Genomic DNA, 14,197 nt, shown 5'->3' on the forward strand with positions numbered 1-14,197 from the left:
TTCTTTCACATTTACCTTTCAATATTATGAATTTTCCATGTTGTATCCTTTCTTTTATTGCATCCCTTTGCCTTCTCTGAGGATTTGATCTGAGTCTGCTCCACGCAAAAATGCACAAAAAATAACTTGATTTTGTTTTGTGAGGTTTTTTATTTATCTGGTAAACCTGTCAATCAAATTAAAGCAAGAAAAGTCTGTATGATACAATCCCTTAGTCAAATCTTTATTACTTATCAGGAAGTTATTGAAAGAAAGTTCTTTAAATCAATCCTTTAAGTATAAGAAGTGACCACTGTTAGAAATTGTTAGTTATTCCTTATCTCTTATTTTCTCAATTTTTAAGTGTTTTAATTCTGTTGTTTGAATCATTTCCTGCAATTTCATTTGTGAACTCTGATATTAGATGGTTGTTGTAGTTTGTATCACCTTTTTAATGTCTTCTGAGAGCGGTTTCCAAATGAGTCATTTACAGATTTCTACCACCAAATCACACCTGCTTTTTTTTAATTTCTATTTTAAATTCTTTAATATTCTTGTATAAAATAAATAAAAGGGAAAAAAACAAAACAAATGTAGGATAAAACATGCAACATATACCTCTAAAAACCTTTGAATCAGACAATGTTCCTTTTTTTTAAAACGCCTATAACATTCATTTCCGGCTCCCTTAACCACAAATCATTTCCAGTTAAACATGATATAATGTCATTGACTTCTAAAGTGGGACCTCCACATTTAATGACCGAGGTGAAATGTCTCTCTGAGTATCCCATCACCACCCCCATCAGCATCATAATGACATGATGGACTGTCAACATTGACTTTTTCCTCCCCCAAAAAACCGCTGTAAAGGCCATCGAAGTGTTGTAAACACATGAAACACCTGTCTGTCTGCAGAGAGGGGAGGGGGGGCGGGGGCACTTTAAATTGGTTAATTAGCCATGCAGCACGCCGTAGGTCGGTGCAATCAGGGTCTTAAATCACATAATCACAGAGAGGATGAGGAGGCTAATGTGATTGTCTGTCGAGGGTCGTAAAGGATGACGACTGTCACTTTCTCTTAGACGGCTAAAAATGGTGGAGATGACCGGAAACATAAAAATGACATGATAGAGAGAGGGATGTGTGTGTATGTGTGTGTGTGTGTGTGTGTGTGAGGGGGATGGACAGTCAGAGGGAGGAGGAAGAGGAGGAAGAGGAGGGGAGCTTGAAGGTGGATGGTATATAAGAAAAGAAGATGTAAGCGTTGTAAAAGGAAGACGACCACAGTGAGCTGATCAGCAGAGGGAGTGTCAGACTCAGACAAACAGAAACTCATTCAGCTCAGGTGCAGACAGAAAGTCCAGCAGGGATCCAGCATGCGGGCTCTGGTGGTGGTGTTGCCTCTGCTGTTGTCTGCGGCGTTGCAGGTGCAGCAGGTGAGGGCGGAGGTGAAGGCGGTGAAGCTGTGTGGGCGAGAGTTCCTGAGGGCCGTGGTTTATACCTGCGGGGGCTCGCGCTGGAGGAGATTCCTCACTGAGACTGACATGGACGGTGAGACCAACTTCCCTTTTTTAAGAATCTCATTCTATTCTATTTTAAAGAGGAGTCCCAGAGCGGACCGTGTTTTGTTAGATTATCTTCTCATTCACCGCAAACAAGCATGTCAATTGATTTTTGTGTGTCTGCCTTGAATCAAATCTACCCATAAACTGCTGAAGACTTATATTTTCATTTCAACAGTTCTGCACACGAGAACCAAGACTTTTGTCCTGTAACACTTACAATGGAAGCACATTAAGAAGTGTTTGTCTGCTAAATATGAGCATGGACAAGATATGAGCAGAGTCAAAAATGTTTTTCATTTTCATGCTGGCTCCAGAATATTGATTTAAACACACTTTCAAAAATGTTAAACTATCTAGTTTCAAACTTCTCAGTGAAAGTCCAGGGTTTAGTTTCTTCCTTTTTTCTCTAGCCCGAGCTCAGTGAGACTTCTGAAGAAATGTACCCTTAAATCTTAATCATAATCATTTATAAAACACATTAAAAAAAAACCATCTATGTTATTAATGTTAATTATCCAATCAAAATTTTACTGAAACTCCTAGCACATATTATCGGATACATTCAAGTTTACTATAAATACTAATGCAATATTTATCGTGTAACACCTGGACATGAGGGGGCTGGGATGGGAGGGAATGATGAGGGAGGGGAGTTAAAGTATACTTTAGACACTATCCATTTCATTGTGCTAAATATATGCACATGTATATTTGCAGTGTATGTTGCAAACAAATGTACATCGATGTTGTTAATTGAAAACCCATAAAAACTGTTAAACAGAAAAAGAAAAACAGTAAAAGCCTTCAAGAAAATAAAAGTGATGAAACGAGGAAAAAGGCTAAACTTGTTTTGAAATAAAAGCAAACTAATGAATTTAAAAAAAGAATCCTCTAACAATCTCTTAACACATGAAGTTTTACCCGTAGTGGTTTCATCTTTTTCCAGAAGTTTCTTAATCAGCTTGTTTTCATCACCGTCATTTCATCTTATTGTGAAACGTTTCAGACACAAGCGGTCATTTCTTTTGTAATCACAGTTGAGAATGAATAAAGTTGTAGAGGTTGAAAAACACTAATAGTGGAGGACATGTTCATGTTTTGAAGAATATTTCTAGACTGTGCCTCCACCATTTGATGAAATGTCATTTAGTAACTTTCTCTGCTAAAGTTTTCTCTCAAAGAGAATCTAAACCTGTTGTTTTTTACATTTTCTTCTAATATTGATGTTTTACTGATGTTACTTTCACTGACTTAGGGGTTCCTTATTTAAATTCATTGTTTACTCTTCCTTAGTGCCGAGCTTTGTGAGATCATTTCCAAGTTAAACATTTAACAGATATCAAACAAAAGGAAATCAATCTGCAGTTTTACACTCATGCCTCTTTTTCTTTTATTTAGGGACTTGTGCGCTCAATCAAACTGCTGTTATTCTTCCTTCATGTACTACATATTATGAATGCAGTGGCTTCAGTTTATCAGCTGTCCTGTAGCAGATCCATCATAGTCTCTTACTTTACCTTATTATGTGAGAGGATCCCACAGATCCTGATTAAAAGCTGCAGCAGTCTGTTCCCCGGCCCCGCCTCCCTCCCTCTGTCCGTCACACACACAAACTAAGTTAGCTGATAAAGTCGTGCTGATTACAAAGAGTAAAGTGACACTGTAGAAGACAAATGACACTGAGATGATCTGTAAAGTCATTTAGAGTTTCCTTATTTAATGGACCATGTGTAGATGTCAATCACACCAGACTGATTGGAAAACAAATGATCATCACTTATTATCGCACAGAATCCTTTTTTTTTTTTTTTTAAACCTTTTTTTGTTTTGTAGTTCCAGGTGATCGCAGCAGTCTGGAGGATCTGAGCAGCATTAATTCAGGCTCCCAGCTGACCAGACGAGACATAAATAACATGCTGACCACCGTGTGCTGCCAGGTGGGCTGCAGGAAGAGCGACCTCACCTTCCTCTGCTGAGGTGCCCGCCCCCCCCCTCTCTCTCTCTCACTTCTACATCACTGTCCAAGTGACCAAAGTGACTCTGAAATCTGAAATCTGAATCCAAATGCTGACGTTAAATAATCAATGTAATTATTGTAGTGGATGCACATTAATCCTGGCTGCTATTTTTGTATTTCCTTTTAAATTTTTGTAGATGCAAATATGACAATTGAGCATCTGTGAACATGTTTCTGAGACTTAGTTGGAAGATTTTACACGTTTAACCAAAAGAATGTATGAAATCATGATGAATCAACCCATGGGAATTAGGAAGTAAAGCTAAAGTGCGCTCAGGGATGATGTCTGTGAAGGTTCTCAGTCGTCAAAGCTTGATCCAAAAGGTAACTGGACCGGTTGAAGATCTCAGCTAACGACTCATTAGCATGCTAATGATCCACAGAGGCTTACATTTCTAGCTCTGTCCACCAGATAGTTTAGAAACTGAAAAAGCCTTTCAGAGGAGAAACATCTTCAACCAGTCCAGTCGCCTTTTGGATCAAGCTTCGAACTCAGGGATGATATTCAAGCAGGCAAACAGGAAACAGATGTCTGCGCCTCAGTCTAAGTCTCTGCTTTGATGTATTTATAAGAAATTTTGTTGAATTTTGTCATTTCACTGTTTTTTGTTTTTTTTCGCAAATAAATGTTCTTGCACAATACTAACATGTTGTGAGGTGTGAGATTTTAAATAGCTGCACTCCTGGAAATGTAAACCCAACACTTATGTTATCTTAAAGTCTTTATCTGTGATTTTTCACACTTAAATATATAAATCAAGTATCTCCTCTGAAAATAACTCTGTGAGTCATGACTGTCTACAATGGGTGTAACACCCGAGTCCCACTGTCTGTGATGTTTTCAGAGTTTTCAGAGTCCTATCTTCACTTTGTTTACATCGCCCGGACGGCCGGCTGACTCCTCCCCTCGTGTATAAAAGTTGTTTAATTGAGGGACTAGAGAAAAGAAGAATAACATACTGTACTCACTGATTAACTGTGTTTCTAGATCACGCTCATTTCAGGTAAATTTACATGCAGTGTGAAGATACGAGCATAATAAAGATCGCTAGCATTAGCATGCTAACACAACAATGCAGCGCGAGTTGTTTTGGTTTCATGCTGGTGCTCAAGGGCGACATCTGCTGGATGAAAAAATCACATATAAAGCCTTTAAGGAAGAAACATCACATTGTCTACATCTACTGTTTAAAAAAGTATTTTAAAAATATAGAATAGGACTAGCAGCATGAATTTATAAAAAAATAAATCAAACATTACAGCAGACGGTTCCAGTTATAACTTTTATTGGTTTTCGAAAGAAGCAAACTAGGTTTCTCAGTTCATCTTAGCTTTGTTATGTTCTGTACAAACTGCTTGCACATGTGTTTGAGGTTAACGGTACAGAACCAAAAAGCATTCTGGCTTATAGCACACATAGACACACTCCCCGCTCTCTTCTCCACAACGATACAGGTAACTGACATTCAGCACAACACGTCATTTCAGTACTATCTATCATCATCAGATGCCCCACTGTTTACTGCATGCTCTGCATGCAATAATGAATTACTGCAGGACCAGTTCACTACAGAGATGAAGATCTGGAAAGTACAAGTTTTGATCAGTTTTTAGATTAGCTGCAAAGAATCACCAGAGAACTGATGAACTGAGAGTGAGTTCTGAACTATAACACGACTTTCAAATAGAGAGACACGTTATCCGTGATGTAGTGGTCATTTAAAAACAGATGCATGATGGGAATGTTGGGCCTCTGCAGATAATGCTGTAGTGACTGTTGCACTGATAGCTCAAAGGTTCACGAGGAAGGTAACAGCTACTTCTCAGACATGTCGATCCGTCAGGTCGACAGAATGAAGGACGAACATGACTGAGAATCTTTTTTTTTTTTTTTATCAAACTAATGTGCGAGCTAAACGGCACCAATCATCATCACTATCTGATCTGTGATTGGCCAAAGAGCCACATGTTTAAAACTAAGTCTGATCAAGAGTACTTTATCATTAAATAGAAGTATTGTCATGTTGTTCTAAATTCAGCCTAAGGGTTTCTTTTCCTACTTGTGGAGGACCATGATTGGTTGCATTTAGCAGAATATTTGACATACAGTACAGTACGGAGATCACACACACACACTTCTTGTTCTTCATGTTGAGTGTCAGAGCGTTCAGGAAGTTCAACATCATCAGCACAGTGTTTTTACACATTAAACAATATAATATTTTTTCACTTTTATCTGTTTTAAAAATATTCAGCTTATTCTCCTTAACAGAGGACTGACTGTCTGGGGTACACACACACACACACACACACACACACACACACACACACACACACACACACACACACATACACACACACACACACACACACACACACACACACTCACACACTCACACACACACACACACACAAAATACAAAAAGAAGAAGAAGCATTTTGGTCAACTTAACTTTGCTCCACAACCTCATTACACTCATGTCATCTCACAGAGACCATTACGATTATGCAAAATAAAGCCATGGATTCAAGCACTGGTTGGATGATTGGGGGGGGTGTTATCGTGATATAGTCAGGGGGGTTTAGGTACCACTGAGGTGAGGAAGGAGAACAGGTAAGAAAATAGGTCAGGACTTAATATGTAGATGTGGGAACTGAGAGTGCTGGATTAATACAACTGTCTTTTCTTCCTGTTTTTATCACAATGAAGTTTGAATATATAAAAAAAAACAATACACCAAACATCTGGTTCCAGCAGTCAGTGGTACCAAGCTCAGAGAAAACTGTTTGCTCCCGTCGTCTTTGTTTTTGACCTTTATTAAAAGAAAAGATCAACAATTCAGGAAAAATGGACTGACTCATTTTCTCTCTAAGAATCAGAAGATTGATGCCACCTTCATGTCCGTTAGCTTAGCATAAAGACTGACCACTGGGGGGCGCTGTTCAACGTAAACAATACTGACTCTTTGAGGCTGAACCCGGGCGCAGCTTAGTGCTAACCATCGCACTGTGACAATGCTAACAAGCTAATGTTCAGCAGCTATAGCGTTGACTATGTTCAACATCTTAGCATGTTAGCATGCTGACATTTGTGAACTAGCATCTCTGAACAAAGCTCACACAGGCTTATATTATTTCATATTTGATTGGCAGATATTTGGTACATGGCCAAAACACTGGACACAAACTTTCTCTGGCGGCGGCCCAATATTAAATGTTAAGATATCCATAAACATGCGGATCAATTTGAATGTCAATCTAAGTTTGGACCAGAGTAGGACGAATCGATCCACACTGCCAGCATCGATAAAGATCACTATGAAGTTTGTTTATCCTCTGTTGACTATATCTTTACATTTCCACAGAGCCACACTAGCTGTTTTAAGTCTTGATGCTAAGCTAACTGTAGCCTGATGCCTAGCAGACGGATTTAAGAGTGACATTGATCATCTGTGAATCCAAAGAAAGAAGAAAAAGTCCATTTCCCCCAAATGTCAATCTAACACTTTGAAGTGGAACCTTGCCCATGGTTGAACTAACTCTACATTAACACTGCTTTCACAAAGCATAACACAGCATCCAGGAAGATATTCATCTTTTTCTTTAAATGACCCCTCCCCCACCCATATATAGAGCTCAAATCTTATCTGTTGCACTTGAGTTAAAAAATTATATCTGAAATCAATTCAAAAAATTATACCTCATACTGTACACAGGTTACCCAACTACACAGATAACAAAAAAGAGAGAGAGAGAATTCAAATATTTATACCTTTAAGGGTTCTGAGTCGTGTGATACCATTCAAATTCTATTCGTATACAGAATCACATATTTTATACAACAAATCATCATCATCAATAAATAAAAATAGAATGCTGTCATGTACTCTGGAGGCTATCGCTGCTGTCCCGGGAACAACAGAAAGGCTATCTGACAATACGAGGAAAAACACCAAACGCCCTTTAAGATATATATTATTGATTTTAAATGACACTTTGTACACTTTGTTTTTGTTCTGACGGGAAAACTCTTTTTTTTTCTTACTTTTGCAACCAGTACATTGATTGATCATTGCAGCTGCCTAACTAGCTAAGAACCCGCCCCCCCCCCCCCCCCCCGCCCTGCCCCCCCACGTCTGCATAACCTGACATAACAAAAAAAGATTACAGTTTGATTGACTGATCAGTGCATTTTCTATTAAAAAACAATGAGATCCAAAGTCATGTGACCCTGTAGTACCAGTAGGTGATGCATGAGAATCTAGTTCTGTAATGTAGATATTAGTTTCTGTTCTTCTTTCCTGATTGCTAACGAGCAAAGACTAAAAACATCTTTCACTTTAGCTGTTTGTGACAATGTGTCAGAATGCATCAGTTACTGCGTACACACGCTGGCGGCCTCGTGGGCGAGACAGACTCTGACAGAAAGATGATTCATACAGCCGTATTAACTGCTAATGAAGGTTGAAAACGTACTATGTCTCGTCCTCGGCCCTTTAACTAGCCTAACTTTTAGATGTATGACACGTTGGGTTGTGTGTCTGACCACTAAGATCTTATTCAATGGTTGTTGTTTGTTTTTTGTCACAGCCACAGTTCAAATCTGTCCCACACACCGTTAAGTCCACGTCTTTGGTCAGGCAGCTGCAGTGAAACTTTTTTTTTTTTAAAACACACCACCACCACACATTGACCAGAAGGAGGATGGAGACAGAGGCACAGACTTCAGAGGGGAGGAAGAACCCAGGTGTCTGACAGCAGCAATACGGATGTTATGAAATGAATACAAATACGATAATTACGTGACCTAAGACAGCTCCACGATGCTATATGCAAGTTATACAATACTGCTGGGTAGGCTTGGGGATCCTGTCGTGGACCGTGTGGGTTCAGAGAGGGGCAAATGGAAAGTCTGTCTGGTGTTGGTTTGTGTCTCTGTCCTCGGGGGTCATCCTCAGTCCGCTGCCATTGATTTGTTCAACAGTGAGCTTTTCAGCAGCAGCGGTTAATTGTCTGCTAGGTATTTTCCTGAAAAAGGAAACCATCAAACATTTATGGATCTTTTTTAAAAAAGGTTTGATGCACTTCATTTTTCAGAGTTTCAATCAACACTCGTCATAATTCATCATTTAAAAAAAAAAGGGGGTATACTGACCTGCGGCAAACCTCTTCTTGACGAGGGAGAAGCGGTATCCTGGTCCTGCCAGTTCAATGTCACAGCCTGACAACGTGCTGCCCTCGCTGGTGAACTGTACGGCTAGTGGAGCCGGTTTACTGGGGCCTTCTGTTAGCTGGAATCGTGCTAACAACGACCCCACACCTGAGAGAGGAGAGAGCAAATTCAGAGAGACTTCTGTCAGCATCAAGAACGATTCATTCCCAAAAGTTTAATAGTGAAGTGACAGCTTTGAATCAGATGTTGTTATAATTTACTCTCTTAAAGTCTGTTCAACATCAAATTGTTTGCTTGATGCTGATTTGGAGATCCAAATGTTCATTTTTCTCCAGAGAACATTAATCAGACACAAGACACAAAAAAAAAAAAACACCAGCACTAAACTGATCATGTTGGAGCCTGGGCATTTGTTCCTGTCTGAAAGAAAATACATAATGTGGTTTTAGTCTTTATCTCCTGGAGACCACGTGAGCCCTGAAGGCTTTCTGCAGTGTAAAAAAAAACAAAACAGGAAACAGGTCAACAATTGAAATGACATCAGATGCAGCAAACTGGACTTTAACAACAAAACTATGTGAACATATATTCCTCAGAAGAGCTTGTAGAGAAGAAAAAACGCTCTGGAAACATAAATAAGTTTCTCTAAAGTAATTGTAACACCATTTGTGAACACAAGGGGGCGTTGCTTATTTAGGGAAAGCTGACAACCACCGAGGACCCCCCCCATCTTGCACTCAGGAGGAATCCACAGCTGTCCTGAGCTGAGTGCCATTAGAAACTTAACGGCAGCTCAAGTAAGATCAGAACAATGTTTTGGTATTAAAAAAAAGTTTATATTTGACTAAAATCTCTTTTCTGATGATTAAATGTTATCTGTAGTTGTGTCTTTTTTTACAACTGGAAAGCCAGTGACATGAAAATGTGTTTTTTTTCATGGCTTTGGATAGTTCTGTGTTTTTCCCACACTGAAACAATCTGAGTGACCTCTGAATGACCTCGCTTGTGAATCCAAAAATGAGCCGTAGGGTGGTCATCATGATATTTAAAGGGACAAAAAGAATCAGCAGGATTCTCTCATCACTTTGAACGAGGACTCTTTAAAGAAAAATCAAGTAACACTGTATATAACTGTACATTCATCACACTGTGCATACCTCCATTTTCAGACTTCTGTGAGATATCTGGAATCTTCCAGAGGATTCTTTGATGCTCTGCATTCCTGTCAGGATCACAAGAGGACGAGAAAACATGTTGATGAAGCTTCTGGAGAGAAAAGGTGACGGGATGAATTTAAAAACCATGAAAAGTACAAACATGTGGGTACTGTACATAAGATTGAGGTTTCTCAGTTTCTACAAAGTCTTGATAAATCATATATTACATCAATAAATAATGTGAATGCCTTCATGTACAGTCTGCACATCCGCTCAATGAACTTGTGGTACAACAAGACTTTTGGGTTTGAGTGGGGCATGAAATAGGAATGTTAAGATGATGTTTTGTATATCGGCAGAACTCAAACTGGTTCTTAAAGGTCCCATATTCTTCTTTTTCTGGTTTTATATGCTCTTTAGTGTGTTTTCTAAGTGTCCTGTGCATGTTTAGGCACATCTATGTGCAAAAATTCAAAGTCTGTGGAAACGCGGCTTCTCCTACGTCCTCCTGTTAGCTGTAGCATTAGCTGCATGTAACGCTCGGTTCTAGCCCCCCTCGAAAAAAATGTGTCAGTGTGACGTCTTGTCAGTGTGATGTCACTGATCTAAGCCCATTGGCTCGTTGTGGCAAGCCCAGCAGCTCATGTTGCACGCCCGATATGCCGTAGCATGCGGTAGCACAGTAGTGCTAAGGTGCTAATGTTTATGCTCCACTCGGAGCCAAAGTGGCGAGAACTGTGCTGAGCGACTGACCAATCAGATCAGACTTGGCACACGTGGGGACTCTGAACGTGGGCACTTCAGAGCCTTAGAGAGAGTCAGAAGAGAGCCGGTGCATGGAGCGGCAGTTCATGAAAACAGACACGTTTTTATAACTTTAGCTATTGTGAACACACTTTAGTAGGTACATAGATTAAGAATATGACCTCTTTAAGAGCAGTTTTTGAAGCCCAGTCATTAAGTTATCAACAATTTTAGGCTTCTCGTTTTAATGTGTTTTAATTGTTTTATAGTCTTTAGTTTGTATTGTAATGTCTTTTTTGTGTTTCTTAATTTACTGATTGATTGTTGAGTTTGTGTTTTCTCGTTCTGTCGTGCATTTGTTGTTGAGTTTGATGTATTTGTAAAAAACAATCTAAGGATGGCCGTTAAAATTTAGCTTTGACTATAAATGTTTTGGTGTTTGGTTTCCGTTTACACGCTGCACACTCGTCTCTTTCTAAAGTAAAAATGAATGTTAAATACACACACATATATAAAGTATCACAGCTGTATAAACAGTATAAACTGCCTGGTGTTTCAAATGGCACTAACAACATAGTTCAGACCGTACCATGCAGCTGGAGGTAAGACTGCCTGTAGCTTTGAAACCCCTCCATCGACAGGGACCAGGAACTGGACGTTGTTGAGCGCCATCGGTGTCGTCATCGCCTCTCCGTTGTATTTGTAGTCTATCCTCAGGTCGGTGCTGGTGGGCTCGCATCTCCAGCTCACGGCGAGATTCAGTGGAATCGACTGGAGCCCCTCCGCTGAAACCTGCACACAGAGGGAAAATATATATGCACACTTAGCTTAATATGATACTTTTGAATTTTGTACCATGTCTATGAATGACAAAACAATATCACCTTGTTCTTAAAGTTGCAAGTTGCAGTGTAACGTTTGAGAAATCAAGCTCACCTGATATTTGAGCATGTCCACGTTGTAGTATGTCGCCTGTGGCTTCTGCTCTGCCACCTTCTTTAGATGTGATATCAGGTTTGGCATGTTCACCCAGAAGTCTTTAGAGTCAGCCTTGGCTGTCGTGGTGGTGTCGCTGGTGGAGGGAAAGCATGCAGAGAAGTACGATCAGTAACGGCCTTTAATATTACTGGGTGAATTCTACAAGGAATTATTTTGTCTGTATTTGAGTGTGAGACTGCAGCTCCTGTCTCAGATTTAAATTTATGTTTGACCATGAAAACAAACTTATTTTTGCAGTTATTACTTCTCAACATTTAATTGCATGAGCTTAGATTCACAGACTTTTATCAGCATTTTTAATACAACAATTTACCACTAGAGGTCTCCCTAACATAGATCCTAATGTCTGTGTTGAGGAAAAAAACATTCTACCAATGACTTCTTAAGGTAATTGTCCTCCATTATATTTAATGTTTATTTAATTTATTTCACTGAATCAAAACGAATAATGATTCTGCTTTGATTTTTTGTGCCATTAGGATTAAGACTTTTGGTCAAATGATTAAGTAGAAGAGGCCCAAGTATATATTTTTGTTAAACAAATTAAAACTTGATCCATGGATGACACGTGTAGAAAGCTTACTGCTGTTAAAAGAGGGTTTGATGAAAATCTCTGATGACCTCGTGATGACTCAATAAGCATGTCTGAGATGATGTCACTAAAGTTAACTCATCGTCACTGGTCGACCCCTCATAAAAAAAAAACCCTCTGTATGGATCATCAGAGTTTGATGAGTTAGTTTTCAGATAGTTCCATCTTTATAGAAGTTACACACATGTCCCCTCATGCTCATTTTCTGTCTTTTGTATATCTGACTGAAGTATTTTACTTCAATAAAAGAAAAAAAAAGAGTTTTCCTCGTGTAAGCATCAGGCTGCATTAATCAAGTTTGTCCTGATGCTATAAAAAGGCAATTTAAATGTAAGAAGTAGGATTTGTTGTGTGGAAACAAATATGATCATGATGAGGAAAAACACATGGATTCTAATGTGAATCAACATAATGAATAGGAAACAAACACTTAATTAAGTCTGTATTAATGACTCCACTCTATTTTGATTACAAGAGACTCTTAAGACTAATAAATCACGTGCTTTGTGAAAGAAATGAATATTACTAATGGAGGGAAAGTAAGTACATTTGATTTGGTTTTAATGAAGTTATTTTAAATCAGGAGGATTTTCTTCAAGCAGCACAATAAAGACGACGTGTTTAACACATGGGAGGAGGAAGTAGTTATCTTGGGATTATTTATCTTCCCTTCCTCCAGTGAAAACTGTGCATTGATTGATTATTTAAAATGTTTGTGAGTTTGAGGTGGTGACTTCACAGAGGTTGTCATTACCAGCAGAGGAGCTGGGGGTTAGGCAGCACATGCTCCAGTCGGCTGTAGTTGGTTATGCTGAAGGTTAGCGTGGCAGGGGACGGGTTATTGGCAAAGTGCCGCGTGATTCCCGCCGGAAACGATAAAACCATCTCACCTATGATCTTCACAACACACCTGAGAGGAAGAGGAAGACACAGAGGGGGTTAGAGAGGGACACAGAGACAGACATTCTTCATTACAGTGTGTGCCCATGAGCCTTTATGCATTCAATTATTTGTTAAGCTAGATTCATAAAAAGTAATTTTCTAAATAAAAGCATAAAAGCATCTCTGTTTCTCTCCTCAACCTGCCTCATATCTGAGAACATTCAACAGCTGAGCCTGCTTAATGAGGTTGATATGAAGCTGCTCTGTGGATTACTGTTACAAGTATTGATTAATAAACTAAATGAATTTATGTTTCAATTCAGCCAGACACAAGAACACATGAAAATTTTGAAACATTGTCTGAAAATCTTACTGTATGGATAAGTGTAGTGGCTATTTGTCCAAAAACAAAACAAATCTAAATAAACTGATATCAAACATAATCAAATGACCACTGATGCACCATGGGGGATGTGATGTACGCAGGCAAAAGAAGTCCAGTGTCCATGCAGGAGATCTGCAGTTTTTTGGTGGTTTATTTAAAGAAAGCAAACAAAAGAACAAAGAAAATCGTGTCTCCTGCTGCCTCTCTTGCGCTGGTAAAAAACCATAGGCCCACCCAGGTGCATGCTGGTCCTCTACCTGCCTCTTACTTAAATAACCTCAGGTGCCCACAGTGTTATGCAAATACCTAACAAAAAAAATACTAATGCAAAACTAAATTTACTAAACAAACAACTAGCAAAAGAAAATATTACCCAAAATATATTCTAAATAAAGAAAACATGTAGAATAATTAAACAAACAACACCACCCAAATATTAGTAAACTAAATACCAACAGTAAGTGTAGGTGTGTAAAGCTTTTTGTTATGAGGGATGCAGCCTCGGAGTATTTTCATTTCATTATCAAATAATTGAAGTTATACGATCATTTCCCCATTGACAAAATCGTCTTTCAGCAGCTTTTGGTGATGGAAATTTGGACCCAGGACAAACAGTTAACGATATAGTTACGCTGAAAAAATGTGGTTATCCTCTAATGTCAGTCAACCTGATAAAAAGTCAGGCATTTTTACAAAAACTG

General features: G+C 38.9%; 2 protein-coding genes across 11 annotated transcripts in view; one reads left to right on the plus strand and one right to left on the minus strand.

Annotated features, from left to right (window-relative positions):
• The first annotated feature begins 1,239 nt into the window (after positions 1-1,239).
• Positions 1,240-4,205, plus strand: insl5a (insulin-like 5a). The gene is made up of 2 exons (XM_061034590.1): positions 1,240-1,533; positions 3,381-4,205. Exons 1-2 carry the CDS (start codon positions 1,359-1,361, stop codon positions 3,521-3,523), a joined length of 318 nt encoding a protein of 105 aa, XP_060890573.1. The 5' UTR covers positions 1,240-1,358; the 3' UTR covers positions 3,524-4,205.
• A 628-nt stretch (positions 4,206-4,833) lies between these two features.
• Positions 4,834-14,197, minus strand: part of sgip1a (SH3GL interacting endocytic adaptor 1a) — a 63,615-nt gene continuing 54,251 nt past the window's right edge. For all 10 annotated transcript variants that reach the window (XM_061034580.1, XM_061034581.1, XM_061034588.1 and 7 more), the window contains 6 exons: positions 12,984-13,139; positions 11,575-11,710; positions 11,228-11,430; positions 9,895-9,959; positions 8,720-8,884; positions 4,834-8,592 (listed from right to left, as the gene is read on the minus strand). In XM_061034580.1, the coding sequence (XP_060890563.1) occupies positions 8,570-8,592; positions 8,720-8,884; positions 9,895-9,959; positions 11,228-11,430; positions 11,575-11,710; positions 12,984-13,139 (748 nt within the window). In that variant the 3' untranslated portion in view covers positions 4,834-8,569. The remainder of the gene's footprint in view (positions 8,593-8,719; positions 8,885-9,894; positions 9,960-11,227; positions 11,431-11,574; positions 11,711-12,983; positions 13,140-14,197) is intronic.

This window comes from Labrus mixtus, chromosome 3, assembly GCF_963584025.1.
Source record: "Labrus mixtus chromosome 3, fLabMix1.1, whole genome shotgun sequence".
Lineage (NCBI taxonomy): Eukaryota > Metazoa > Chordata > Actinopteri > Labriformes > Labridae > Labrus > Labrus mixtus.

What these genes read in the sequence shown, in the direction of transcription:
- insl5a (XM_061034590.1), top strand. Translation starts at nt 1,359, where the DNA reads ATGCGGGCTCTGGTGGTGGTGTTGCCTCTGCTGTTGTCTGCGGCGTTG. An exon ending in CACTGAGACTGACATGGACG is followed by an intron (nt 1,534 to 3,380) that starts GTGAGACCAACT and finishes TTTGTTTTGTAG; the next exon opens with TTCCAGGTGATCGCAGCAGT.